The sequence below is a fragment of the Oreochromis niloticus genome, linkage group LG7 (genome assembly GCF_001858045.2).
Source record: "Oreochromis niloticus isolate F11D_XX linkage group LG7, O_niloticus_UMD_NMBU, whole genome shotgun sequence".
NCBI lineage: Eukaryota > Metazoa > Chordata > Actinopteri > Cichliformes > Cichlidae > Oreochromis > Oreochromis niloticus.
In genome coordinates, this window is record NC_031972.2 from 33,810,841 (window position 1) to 33,825,594 (window position 14,754).

Sequence of the window (14,754 nt, forward strand, 5' to 3'; positions counted from 1 at the left end):
ATTGATTGCTCTAAATGACAAATTCACATGTAACTAAGTGAGTCATCAGACTGCAAACAGATTTACAGTCTGAGCCATTCACTCATCTGCATGAAAATCCATCCACCCATTCATCTAACACTATCCAATTCATATCGTCCATTTGGCCTCCATCACTCTTAGTCAATGAAAATGAAATACAAACAAATAAATACTTGGAATGGACCAATAAGCCAACTAACGAGGAAAGAAAGCAACTAGGAACAAAATAAAACTGGCATTCAAGCAGAAGAAAAACTAATGAATAAAAGACAAACTATATCAATAAATACATCTAACTGCTGTCTCCACAATACAAACAGGAAATTGAAACATCCCCCCATACGCACTACAAAGTGAAGTTGATGAAAAGAAAAAAAACTGGAGACAAAAGAGGGTTTTTTTTCCTCATCTCTGAGTCCCTGAATAGCCTCCTCATGTCTGAAGACGTCCTGAGGCTTCTTCCACCTACAGCCCCCTCCTCCACTCCCTGCCCTGCACTACTTCACTTCACTTGATCGATACATCTATTCTGCTCCCTAAGAAACAAAACACCTGGAACATCTTCGATAGGAGTGGATTACACCAGAGACAGCCAAGTTTTAAACTGCTTTAAACATTAACAGTGTAGAAAACTTCACGTTATACTGTGTACTCAGTAATTTATAAAAGCACAAAATGGGAAAACGTGTAATTGTACGAACAACTGAAGTACAACGCAAAAATGTCCACACGCTCAACAAAGAATATCCACTATTTGGAAAGAAGGCAGCAGAGTCCTTTTTATCACATTCAAAAAGCAAAACTGACTTTGGACGTAGCTCTTTTGGGATTAGAGAAACACTGCAGTCATGCTGATGTTGACTGAAAGAAACAAAATAGGTGTCAAAATATGCAGACTGTCAACAAAAACCTTCGACATGGTAGGTCAGTAGTGACCAGACACTGCTGGGCTTTACTTGTAGCTAAAGTGATAAATGACAGAAACCAGAGCGGTCACAGTATTTTTTTAATGGTACTTTTATGGTTTCAATAAACCATAAGAGTACACGTACGTACACATACGCTTGTTTGGTTCAGCAATGATGGCATTTTAGTGACTTCTCATTAGATTTTTTTTATATGTACTTTATGAAATGACAAATCTAGCTGCTATTTGTAGAGATCTTCTCTCCCATGCAAATGAGTTTGCCAGTCTCAGTGCTGGCATGGCTCTCTGATCTAACTGTGTTTAATTAATGGAGGAGTTAACCAATTATCTGGGTTTCTACACTTTTTGCAAATGTGTGAAACTGATTTATACTGTTAGCACAGTTATACTGTAATAAGTGTAAGCAGACATTGCTACACCACCGATCCTCCAATTTGCTTATTTTTCCTTTGAAGACGAGCTTGTTTTGTCATTTTTTAATATCTTTTAGAAATGTGGGCACAACAGTCAGATGTCATTTACACTGGGTTGCGTATACAATTTGAACCTGACCACCTGTATCAGTGCATTTTCCACCCACCAGAGATGGAAGGAAGGAACTAAAAATATAAACACGCTTAGCATTTTTCATCTATCTAGACTTGTGGAGTGTACTGACCTTGGAGGGGCACCAGAGTGGCTTTGAGTCTGTATTTTTCAGTCCAGCTACTTTATTTTCACAGTAATACTGACCTTGTGTGGCTCTGAATGTCTCTACGTCTGGTGCAGAAATTGCTGCCAGCTTCATTTCCAACTGAAGCACGACCAAACGTGTTTGTATGACTTCTCAGCACGCTGCTGTCAGACCGAATCCAAACTGAACTGAGCTCCAGAAAAAAAAAAGAAAAAAGAAATGTGGAAAAACACAATGAGCTGCCGCAGTATAAAGCTGAAGCAAAGGTTACACATCCACAGTGGAGAAAGCCATAAAAGAGAGTTTCACGGTGCCTAGCTCACCCTCAGGGGGTTTGTCAGAGAGGGATGGGGGGCGAAGGTGGGGGACCCATGGCTCGTCTGCTCAGAGAGAGGTGGATATATTTACCAGACAAGCAGGAGTGGAGGTGTGAAATGCCCGCCGGGGGTCACATCAGAGGTGTCTGTGTCTGCTTTTGGGTCGAAAGCAAAGATGGAAGGATTTACAGTGATAGGAGATGAAGATGGAAGGGGCGGGGTTATTGATCCTGAGAACAAAAAAAAGTGTCTTTGAGAAGATATCTCATCTCTGGAGGGAGTCAGATGACGTCTCATCCGTTTCATAGAAAAGTTTTATGTTTCTTTGTCTGCTTGTTTACCTTTTGTCCCGTTTTCTGTCTGGTTTGACCCATGTGTGTCTCTAGCTACCTGTCCAATGATTTTTGTGATCCACGGCAAGAATAGTTTTCTTCTACTGGAATTATATGAAGGTCAGTTTCTACGATGAAAAGAAATACAAAAAAGGGCAGAAGAAAAAAATTTTACAGTAAAACTATTATTATTACTATCATTATTATTATCATTAGTGGGAAAACAAAAAAGTACGGGAGTACGACAAAACTGACTAATCACTACACTTTAAAAGTATAACATCTCAAAGCTATATTCAAATTTAAAATGTGGACTTTTGGCACTTTATCTAGAATTTATTTATACTGTTTAATATCTTAATTTTATCTTTCTGTATTATTATAGAAGTATATTACAATCTTGACTTGCCATTAGTTTCTATTCAAGATTTGGAGAGAAACTCTGAAACAGAAAGTGGTTTATATTCAGAGCTGGCCATAATTCAGTCAGTGACCTGGCTGTCTAAAGCAGATGGCTATTTCAATGTGCACTTATTTATTTCTGGCAGTATGCCGAAAATAAATAAGTGCAGATGGATTTGGTTCAGTCTGAATTCAGTTTGAATCAATACATTATTTGGATTCCTCCATCAGCTGATGCAAAGGTCATCCAAATGACTGTGGCTGTCGTGTAGAGGAAGTCAAATGTTATCCATCATGGAAACCCCGACCACCCTCAGCACCACTTACTGGACAGGCAGACTGATTTAGCTCTGCAGCCGCAGGAATGGAAATGGAAAGTCTGTCCTACCTCATACATTTGTTCCTTTTTCTAACATTGTCTTCTACTTTGTATTATTTGAGCTCCTTTGTTTGTTTTATGTAACTTTTTTTCTAATTTGTTTTTTGTATAAACTGTGCTTCTCCTTTTGTGTAATATCCATCCATTTTCATATGAGCCTATCCCAGACGAGCCTAAGACGAAACACCAAGTGCACCCTCGACAGGTCACCAGTCTATCGCAGGGCGATTTAAAACATCATGATATTATTACTGATACGGTATCAATATATGTCAGAAGTTAGTGTTATTATTGTCCTGATGTAGTAACAATTTTTTACTTCACATCAATTTCTCTTAGCATCTATACATAATGACAAAATCTCATAATATCGATAACAGCCTTCTACCCTATAATATTGTTTTAGTTTACTTTATTGATAACTTAATACCTCGTAAAAAGATTCAATATGATTTTTTTGTGAGTAAAACATCTCATTTAAATTTTTTCATACCCCTTAATCAGGTTTTGTTAATCCTATTTTCCTGTCTTTTTGGTAAAAACTGGCTTCTGTAAAATGAGACTTGAAGTACCTTAAACTTTCTAATTTGAATATTACAAAGTGAGTATGAAGCCTTTGATGTTTTAAGGCCTCAGAGCACATCCTGATCACCTCACCATGTCTGATCAAACCGCAGATTGAAGACCAACTCTTCCCTCCTCCATCCTCTTCTGCACCCCCATCAGAACTTCTGCATGCCTGCAGGTACAGTCTTTCAAAACACCTTCTTTCCTTCATCTTTCATCTCTTACATGATATGGCCAGTAAAAGGTCATAAGAATACGAGATAACAGCTTTGACATGTCTTTATCTGCATGACAATTAAATAATAATTACACAACATGAATTATTTGTCAGTGTGGGTCCGTGTTTCACCGTTTCAGATCCTGTTCTTAGTTTTTTCTTGACTGCACCAATATATTTTTGCTATATATTCAACCATAATGACTTTACCAACCCCTGACATTTTCTGTAGCGTCACCCTTAGAATAAACTACCACGGCTTGTGTATAGCGAAGGGTAACAATTATTCGAAATCCCTTGAAAACGAGTCGTCAAATGGATGATTTGAGAATATAAAAAAAATAAAACACGTTTCTTTCTCCGCCCTAACATGACCATTCAATTGCTACAGATAACCATTTTAAAGCACCGGAGCTTTTCATTGGTAATAACGCTGTTCCTCTGAGGCGAGATGAAGGTGTAACCTTAAAAACATCCATCACAGCTGGCTCTGTGTCTGCCTCCAGCTGTGGCTGTAATGTCTTTTCTCAGTATCAGACACTGAGTCAGACAATCCCATTACAGCTTCCAGCATTAAACCGCACATTCAGGCCAATTTAGGTGAATAACTGCCCACCATCACACTTTAGTCTGCAGATGGGCTTTGGAGACTCGATTTAAAAAGAGAAGAAGGTCTCAATTTATAAAGTGATATAAAATAAGTGAGCAGAGCGGTGGAGGTTTCTGTGGTCTGTTTCAGATGAAGGTCAGAAATAGAAGCTGTTGACAGCATTCACTTATGATTCAAACACATTGTTTTGATAGATGCAACATGGATATTACAAGAAAGAAGCCTGAAGGAGGTTGGATTTACAACGCTGAACTTATTAATAATGGAGACACTAGTTTAAGCCTCCATCATGCAGACCAAGACACCTGTCAGCAACACTGTGGCAACCTCTGGTTGGCGGGAAAAAATGGGCATTCCATGACCAGTGGCCAAGAGGCTGGGCTCAGTGTTGTTGGCTGTAACTGGGTGCTGCACCAAAAACCTCCTTGTCATTGCTTTGATTGCTAGCAGAAAGTTGCAGTCACCCACAGTTTTCATGGAAAACACCCACCTGCTTGCAAACATTTGCCAACGACTCTCGGAGTGGCAGTTAATCTTAAAAAGTGTGGCCCAAACAGGAAATGGAGATCATTGCTCTACAAACCAAGCGTCGCACCTCTTGATGCAAAACTTTTTCAACTGAATGGTCTCAGTTCCCAGTTTTCTTTTCGCTCCCATTTGGCAAATAGTTGCTGATTGCTTAAAGAAATGTTGGTGTCTTCCATGTGAACTGTGGGCAACCACAGCAATCTGTCAGTGACCAAAAAAATACACAGTACTGTACACCTCTTTGCAACAAATTTAACCTATCAAGTGCCACCAACCACCTGCCAACAGATCAGGAAACACACATTTTACTCTAGTGACGGCCAACCAGTCTCCTTGGACCTCTTGCTCAAGATGTACTGCTATCAGCAGTCCTGCTTTCTAAAGCCCTTCATCTTTAATCCTTGAGTTGAGCATAAACTGTACAAAAAAGCAACTGTGATGTCAATCATTGGTTAACAGCCTACAGTGGAGGTTGGAGGAATACACATTTTACTCAGTATTTTTAGTAAGCCTAAGACGTACAATTTCAGTTTTTCAACATCCATGGAGTCTGTTGCCATGACACGCACATTTAAATTTTCAGAGCACAGTGGAAAGGCATAAAACCTCCACATGTAGAAATTTTGTAAGTAAAACAACAATTTTATTTTATGCCTTTAGGATTTTGAAAGAGTTTTAAATATAGAAATGCTTTTAAATTAAATATTTTATTTATTTTTACTCTTGTTAAGCAGGCTACTGCTGGCATCAACATACCGACAATAATAGTCAATTTTTCTAAAATAAAAAGTCAGCAATTACTGACTTCATTGCATTTTTCATGTTTTACGAAACCCTCCACTTAGCCCATTGATGCACAGGTTCTGGCCCCTGGGCTGCATTGTTTGACACCCCTGATCTAAAGAAAACACATCATCTCACACATGCTCCATCACATGCTCTCTCTTCCCCTCTCTCCTTTTCTGTCTCACCCAAACAATCCAATTATACCATGAAAACATCTCATTATTATGTTCCAGGGAGTCATTCAGACCTGGATAAACACACAAACAAGACCAGCAATGAGCATCAAAAGCCATCGCTCACTGGTATGTTTTTTCTCCCTGGAGGGGGGGTGGGGAATAGAGGTAGTGCTGCCTGGCTTTGAGGCTCTGTTGTAGGAAGGGGGCTGAAGTGAGGGCGGGCGGGGTCACGGGGCGAGCGGCAGGACTCTCGGAGTTGTCGCCTCAGGCTTGCGATTTCTCAGCGAAAGGTTTCCAGGAGCCAAAAATCAATGTTAATCTGAGGCCACCTGGGCATGTAAACAGAGCCATAATGGAACTGTATACACCCACGCACACAACACAGAGGTGATACACACCTAACGAAAGAGGAAATGCACGTACAGCTACACACGCACAAACAGAGCCCAGGGATCACATGTACTGTAAGCAGCTTTCCCCCCCCTTTTTTCCTCATTGCTGCAGGCTACCAGAGACAGTATGACAGGATGAGGTGCAGAGGGACAGAAAGATCTAAAACAGACAGTGAACAAGCGAGACAAAGGACAAAGAAAGAAAAAAGTAAAGAAAACCAAGAGGGAATAAGGGAATGTCTAAAAGGAGTGGTGCTCTTGCCTCCAGTATACTTCATTTTCTCGTGTCTCATGGGGAACACTTTCTGGATTACAAGTTTTAAAAGGAGATTGTGGAACCACATAGTGATGTGTAATCTAATATTAACCAGAGCTTTAAAAATTCGGCTGGGAGTAGTTCTGATTATTATTATTATTATAGTAGTTACCTTGACTTTATTTGCCTTTATTGTAGGGCACAGACATTCACAATGAAACTGCTGAACAAGCTCAGAAGGGCAGAAGTCAGGAGTGATGAGACCAGAGATAGTCAATAAAGTTCAGTGACTTGTGGCAACAACAAGTGAAATAATGTCAGATGGGCAGGTGCTGAGGTACTCATCTCATCCCCGAGCCAAGTGACTGACCTCTGATTGACAACTCACTTTAGTGCCACCTGCAGAGTTCTGACGGCTCAATCGCCTCTCCAACTAAATTCTATTTCACTGACATAGTGTCAGTTCAGTTGTCTCAAGGCGCTTTATATCACAGAGCAAAGGCCTTACAGCATTAGACCAAGAGGGCCAAGAATCTAAAGATCTGTTTTCACAGGAAGAGACCTCAGGTGGGGTTTGAGCCAAAAGATAAGCAGAAAAGAGAAACAGAGAGACCAGGAACAGCAAACAGGACGACAACACAAACTATAGAAGAGAGTTTAATGCTATTAACAGTGGCTGCAAAGTGCTCAGTGCATTATGGGAAGTCTCCCCGGCATCCAGAGCCTACAGAAGCGTAACTAAGAGATGATTGACCTGAGCCAGTCATAACTATTAGCTTTGTCAAAATGGAAAGTTTGACTTTTCAAAGTAGAGAAGGTGTCTTTCTTCTGAACCTACTGAAAAAAAAAACCAAAACAAAAACATTTGTGGAAATTTGTGGAAAATTTGTCATTTATGGAAAAGACTTGTGACCAGTTGACCAGTTGTCAGCTATGCGACATTTTGTTCCTGGGCAAATGTCTCATAGAGTCGGTGCAGTCGCATTGTGAATGACATTTAACAAGTCAAACAAAAAGAAAAACTAAATGAGTGTACTTGTTCATTACGTTGAACTGGCCCAGTCAGCCTGTGATGATCTGTGGTTAATCATCTCTTTTTTCCTCGATGACAGATGTTCCAGTTGTGTTTAATGATTTTTGCAAGGTTAAATCTGTTTCAGCTCCTGGTTGTCTGGTTGAAGAAGATGCCATGAATATAAATCACAAGGATAAACTTATATTACCCAGTTGCTGTCCATGGTGCTGATCGGAAGCTGGAAAGATGCTGCAGTTATCATTGATTATTGTTATACACAGTGTGTGTGTGTGTGTGTGTGTGTGTGTGTGTGTGTGTGTATAAGAGAGAGAAAGAGAGGGAGACAGAGAGACACTGTGTTTGCTTGGGTATCTACCCTGGGGCCTATTACAGAGTTGTTATATCTGTCCTGAACCCAAACTGGGAGCTGGTTCTACAGGAGAGGGTCCTAATAGCTGAAGCCTCTGCCTGTCTTTCTAGCTTTAGAACCACAAGTAAGCCTGCAGTCTGAGAGTGAACTGCTTTACTGGAATAATATCATCTTGTGAGGTCTTTAAGATGTGACAGGACTCAACAACTACACAGACAGGTTCACAGCCTCTGCATTGCTTGAATTCTTTGCCAGGAAGCCACAAAAATGAGTTTTGATCACAGACATTGAGAAGAATTAGGTACTGAGCAAAGCTGGGGGGGTTCATTTTCTGGTCTTCTTGGATAACTGTGAATCCAACATGGTTAACTGACTGAGAACACAAATAAATAGAATCAGGGGGGACTCCCGTGATTCCCGTGAGACCAAATTTTTTTTTTTGGTCAAACAGAATGCCTGGCAGAGCAAGAGCGAGAGAGAAAGAGTGAGAGAGGGAGATTTGATATATGGAATATGGAGAAACCGACAGGTAACATAAAAAGTGAAAGAAAGAACAGAGGAAGGTCGGTCCAGATCAGATCCAACCCTCTGGCTAATGTCAAGGCCAGTTACAGTATATCTTTCTACAAATACACACACACACAGTGTAGAAGCCTGAGGCTAATGCATTTAACTTCCCTGAATAAAATATTAAACAAAGCACAGAGGCTCACTGGAGAGAACCAAGCTTAAACACAAAGTCACTGGAATCTGACAAACCAATCAGCAACAGGCTGCAGCTCAGGGAATGGCTGCAGATGCAAAGCAGAAGGGGAATTTTTAAAAAAGTGTCATCATTACAAGACAAACTTTACTTACTGTACGGCCACTGACTCTCCACGTGTGACCAGAAGACAAGAGTTTGTTGTGTTATTGTAGGGTCTTTACATTACAATAGAAAGCACATTGAAGGAACTGTTGTTATTATTCGGTGCGATATAAATAAAACTGAATTGAATCCATCATTCCTTAAGCCAGAGGCTCCCAAAGTGTGGGGCCCGCCCCCTAGGGGGGGCGCAGAGCCATTGCAGGGTGGGGCGCGGCATGAAAAGAAAAAAGAAAGAAAGAAAGCTTGGACACTGCTAGCATTATGGACAGGTTTTTGACGGGGCTCCCACACAAACGCAAAGCAGGAGATGAAGCATCGCCAAATATGTTTCCAAACCAACTTCGTTCCAAGCCAAAGACTAGAAAATATGGTGAAGCATATCTTCCCTTTGGCTTCACCTGCACAAGTGCCAAGGTAGGTCTCCCCTGCAAAATTAGTTTCCCTGCGTCGGGAGCAGCGCTGGGCTCTCCAAATCACGGACAAACAGTATCCCACATTCTTGATTTTTAGTTCACAAACACTTCTTGTAATAACTACTCCTGACATTTTGGACATGTTAGCTCTTTATGCAGTAAAGTTACAGCGGGATACAAATAATATCAGGCTGATCCTGCCGTAATTTGTTCCCTCGGTTCAAATCACGGACAAACAGCATCCCACAGCTGTTTATGTGTTTAAACCCATTTTGCACAGAAAGGCATTTTTTGAAAAATGTATTGATAGCAATGTTGAAAATTATTACACAGGAAAAAAACAACTATATGTAAAATAATCACACCGTGACGCCTCTGCCTTTCTAAATGGAGGGACAGTAACTGCGTGTGTATATGTAAGCGTGTAAAACCTGAAGATAGTCAGATTAACAGTATTTTGTCTCTATCTGCCATTCTGCAATTCATCTCATGTAAACAACAACGTGGCGCACAGCGTGACGTGAAAAGAGGCACATACCTTTGTCGTTGCGTGATGAACTCCACACATAAACGCAAAAAAGCAGTTTTAAATAATCTCCGTTTTCGGTGAATCGCAACGCCGTTTACGTGTTGACGAAAAGCCCAAACGCATAGAAAAAGCTGCGTTTTCAAAAATATCCGTGTAGGTGTGGACGTAGCGTAAAAGAGTTAGTAGTATAGTTTATTATTACCTGTCATTTATTACCGTTTACTTGTATTTGCTTAGTCGTTTGCTAAATTTTTGAGGTGTGAAAAAAAGCGCAATGGAGCAAAATATGGGTGTGTGTGTTTGGAGGATGTGTTTAGGTGGGGGGGGGGCGAACATTTTTCTTGTAAAACAAAGGGGGGCCTGGCAAAAAAAAGTTTGGGAACCACTGCCTTAAGCAAAGAAACAACAACAAGCACTGATAAACTTGAAACTTTCAGCAGAATCATCTAAAGTCAAAAGATAAAGGTAGAAGAACAATTTAGACTGAAATCTGAGCATTTTTGAATGCTCAATCAGCAGCTAGAGTTTAGCTGCTGATTCCAGGAAAAATATTCCTGCCGAGAACACTAGAATCAGTCCTGGAGTTAAACATTATAAGGGGAAATCCTACATTATCAGTCATAACACATGTATTAAGCAGCTGTACTCACTGGACTGTGGCAGCATAGAAGTGTACACCTTGGGGTCGATGGTCCCCATGGGTGGTGGCAGCAGTGGATTGGTGAAGCTTCTTAGCGGATGGGTGGGCCGCACGCAGGCTGTCGGGATGGTCCGACCGCTCCCACCCTGGGCCTCCTCTGCCGCTGCAGTGGCTGCAGGGGCACCCGGGACTGGGCCTATCGTGGGGACGTGTTCCCCAGGCAGGGCTGAGGAACCGGGGAGGAGAGGGGCAGTCTGCTGTGTTGGAGGCTGTTGCTGGAGAAGAGGATTGGAGGAGGCATCTGTGGACAAAGCTAAGAATGGGGAAGGAGATAAAGGGATGCAGGATGTTAAGCAGGAAGGCGATAAAAAAAAGGAGGGGAATTTGAGAGAAAAGACAAAACATCCAATTAGCCATTTACGAAGAGCAAAAGAACGGTCAGAGAAAAGACAGACTAATCACAACAAGTCTGAGTAACACGGTTATAAATTCTGGAAAGAGATCCTGCTGAATTTTAATTGTATTCTTTGGCACTACAAGGCAAGTATAATCTAGTAATTGTCCATTATCCTTTAAAAAGCAGACATCTTTACACTCAAGTAGTAATAAATATCACAACGGGCCAGAGGGAACATGTAAATTTGGACCTTAAACTTGTTGAAATTCCACTACTGTGTTGCAGTTACTATGTTTGTCTTTCTCTTACGAAGTTACAGCTTGTCATTTATCCAGTCGTCTTTAAAATTTAAAAAAACCTCATCTGTATAATTTAACACTTTATTTAAAACGTCAATCTCCTCCTCAGGCGTAGAGAAACCCTGCCAGGTCTTAGTTTTATTCCATTTCTTGTTGAATGTGAAGCTTCATGCTGGTGCTTCTCTGCTGGATGAATTTCGCCACACTGTGCGAAACCCTGTTTTATCTTGTCAAAGACACATATGAGAGGAAAAAAGAAAAAGAGCTTCTTGTTAAAGGAAAAGACAATAAAAAAAATCTTCAGCGTGTAGAAACACGACTCTCGTGTGTCATGAGAGATGAAACTCCTGCTTGTGTAGCAACAGCCAGTTTGATCAGAGAGAACATTGGAAAGCTGGTTATTGTATGTAGAGCTGCTGTGTGTTCATTAAGCAGCTGAGACAAGAAGGAGAATGTAGAGGGGGAGCCGAGAGAAGGAACGTGAGAGCAGTTCAAGAGTAAAAATGAGAGGGGGAGGAAAAAAGTGACAAGAGGGGACTGAGACATAAAAATGGAAGACTTTCAAAAAGCTCAGACAGAGAGATGAGAAGAAACGGGGAAAACTAACAATAATTTGTGTTTTTCCATGAAGCTAGTTCATGTGTTATCACAACTCATTAGGAAGGTTTTCAAGAAAATACATCTGCATTATCTCCAGATTGAAACACAACACTACCTCCTCTATCAGGAGGAAAGTTGGTAACATTCTCCATAACAATTCCCATAGTAACCTGCAGGTCGTCATGAATACACTTGAATACTGAAAATACCAAATGCCTTTGAAGCAAAAAATGAAAAGCAAGAAACACAATATTCGTTTCATTTGGCTAACTCACAGGAATGTAAATGTTATATTAGAAGATGGTTATTTGAGGAACTTTACATTTAGACGTTTAGACTGTAGGGAAAATGCTACATATGGCAGAGTTAGTGTAACTGTACAGTGCAGGGACTCAAGAAAATGAGGCAAACCTGATAATCTGGTTTAAATAAAAGAAAATAAACTGTAGTCTCTGTGGTTATATGCTCTGGTAATAAATGGAGACTGCAGCAAGGACACTAAAATAAGAAATGAATGATAACATTAAAATGTTCTTTACACCCAGGCATCATAACTTTTTTAAAGTAAGAATCTGCTTAACCTTGTATGACATGAGGAAACATTTAAAAGAACCAAAGTTTATGTGTCAGTACGGCGCAGTGCGGGGTAACCATATTTGCCAGGAAGAGCAGAGACTTAGATTTACTCGGTGCACCTTCAAAGGCCTTGAAAAGATTATGGGTCTGATGTTATCAAATCCTTCAAAGAACTGAGGTATAAAGTCTGAGGCATACATTTTAAATATCTACAACTGAGAAGTTTCGTAATAGGACATCAACATGACTCACTTACTAAACCCCTCAAAAACACCTGCTGAAATAATGATGGGAAAAATCAAAATATACAAACAATTCACAAACAAAAACAGGTGGTTCATTTTGTTTTTCCTTACTACTCTTCAATTATTAACAACTGTCCTGTCTCCCTCCCCTTACCTCTAACCAGTGACAGATAGCTGCCCCTCCCTGAGCTTGGTTCTGCTGAGGTTTCTTCCTGTCAAAAGGGAGTTTTTCCTTCCCACAGTTGCCATCTACTTGCTCATAGACAGTCGTGACATTGTTGGGGTTTTGTCTTTACATTACAACATAAACCACTTTGAGATGACTGTTGTTGTGATTTGGTGCTATATAAATAGAATAAAACCCAACTGAATTAAAAATAGATTTTTATTAGAGATTACAGTAAGAAAACTATAACTTAAATAAATCTAGCTTTAAAGTCCTTTAATTTAACCCACTGAGGTCTAGACCATCATTTGTGATGATCCTAACCTTAACCTTAACCATAACTCTGTACTATTAGAATATGTCATTTAAAAAAAATGTGCTCCATATACATGTTGGCAATGAGGAAAAAATATAATCAGTCAATTTGATACATTACAAGAACTATTGTTTTTTTCCCCCAAAAAGTGCTTCTACTTGGGTTAGGGTTATGGACATGAATTAGAGTTAGCACAGAGTAAACACGCAATGTAAGCCTGGACTAAAAAGAGAAAAAAATACATACATTTTAACACATCACCAAAACACTGTCATGTGACATGAGATGGCATGGTAATAGGAACATGGTGGAACTCTTTCAGCCACACCACGCAGCTTCTGTCCTCATGTCCAGGGCTACCAACTGCATGAAAGGACGCACAGAAATTTCCTCCCAAAATAGTCCAAAGGATTCTTCATCCAACAGACTTTGAGTCGATGGCTAACATGTTCTTGAAAAAGAGGAGAGCTATAAAGTACATAAACATTAAATTGTTCAGAGCAGAAAGCAGATGAATTGGATCATTTGGATTCAAAGAGCATGCTGGTGTAGCCATCAAGATTCAGGAGGATTCAGTATTTTAGCATGCTAATGAATTGACTTAAATTTATCTAAGTTCTACAGGGATCAATGTCTTAGTTTAATTAGTCACATAGCAGCAGAGTCTAAAGCTCCCTGATTGGGTATTGCTACTGTCTGTGTTATTTGGGGAACATAGTTGACTCGTTCTGGCCCTAATCTTCTGTCTTTTCCTTTATAATCAGCAGAGTTCATTGTTGTATCTCATTGCGTGTATGTCTCTATCGTTTTTCCTTCATTAGCAGCTTTCTCATTATATTTGCCTCTCTCTATCATTAGCTGCCCCACGCACCTCCGCTCTTGTGTGCTTTGCCAGCAGCGATCAACCCTCGTGGTGTGTCAGGCCGTCCACTGACTGAAGCCTCTCTTCGCCTCTCTGCTGTTGTTAAATCACTGATACGAGCCAACCAGGAATTAGCCAATTATTGAATTACTGAATTACTGCTCCCCACCATGCCATTTACCATTTAGCTCTGCAGCAAACCAAGACTTGAATACAACAGGGAGATAAAGGAAATGAACAATGGGCAAAGAGTTGGAAAACTTACATGTTTACTTCTATCTATGACAGTTCTACATGCATAACACCTTGTAGTAATATTGGCATATACACATGTAGCAAGATAATGTGCTCATATTTTCTCTCACATTAGTTGTACTAAGATAGGTAGGTAAGGTAGTGCTGTCCGCTACATAGCGGACAAATCATTAGGCCCCGCCCCCTCACTGCTGCCATTCAAATTTGATCACCGTTACTTTGGCAACAGATTTATTTTTAAATAAGTATGGCTCTTTGATTTTAGATAGAGGTTAGCAAATTCAAACAACTATGGATTTTTATGTAACAGGTGTCTGTCATACATTCAAACATCTGCAGGCTAGCTAGGTAAGCTAACATTAATTCAACGATTTGGCTTGAAAAATATTTACGAATAAATAATAATAGTAACACAAATATTTAATGTTTCATGTTTAGTTGACAAATTTATACCATGATTATAATGTATGTCCATATCTCCTCCTTCGTGTGTGGCACTGAACTAAAATTTGCAGGAACATCATCACATATACAGCAGTTATGAACGTTTTTTTTTTTTTTATGAAAGATTCATTATAAATACAAATATGTTACGTTCCTTTCATCATCTTCTTGCGAG

The 14,754-nt window shown here is 40.0% G+C and overlaps 1 protein-coding gene across 2 annotated transcripts in view; it reads right to left on the reverse strand.

Moving 5' to 3' along the window:
- dcc (DCC netrin 1 receptor) overlaps window positions 1-14,754 on the reverse strand; it is a 324,319-nt gene that overhangs the window by 18,392 nt on the left and 291,173 nt on the right. For both annotated transcript variants that reach the window (XM_025909079.1, XM_019361335.2), the window contains exon 27: window positions 10,430-10,732. In XM_025909079.1, the coding sequence (XP_025764864.1) occupies window positions 10,430-10,732 (303 nt within the window). The remainder of the gene's footprint in view (window positions 1-10,429; window positions 10,733-14,754) is intronic.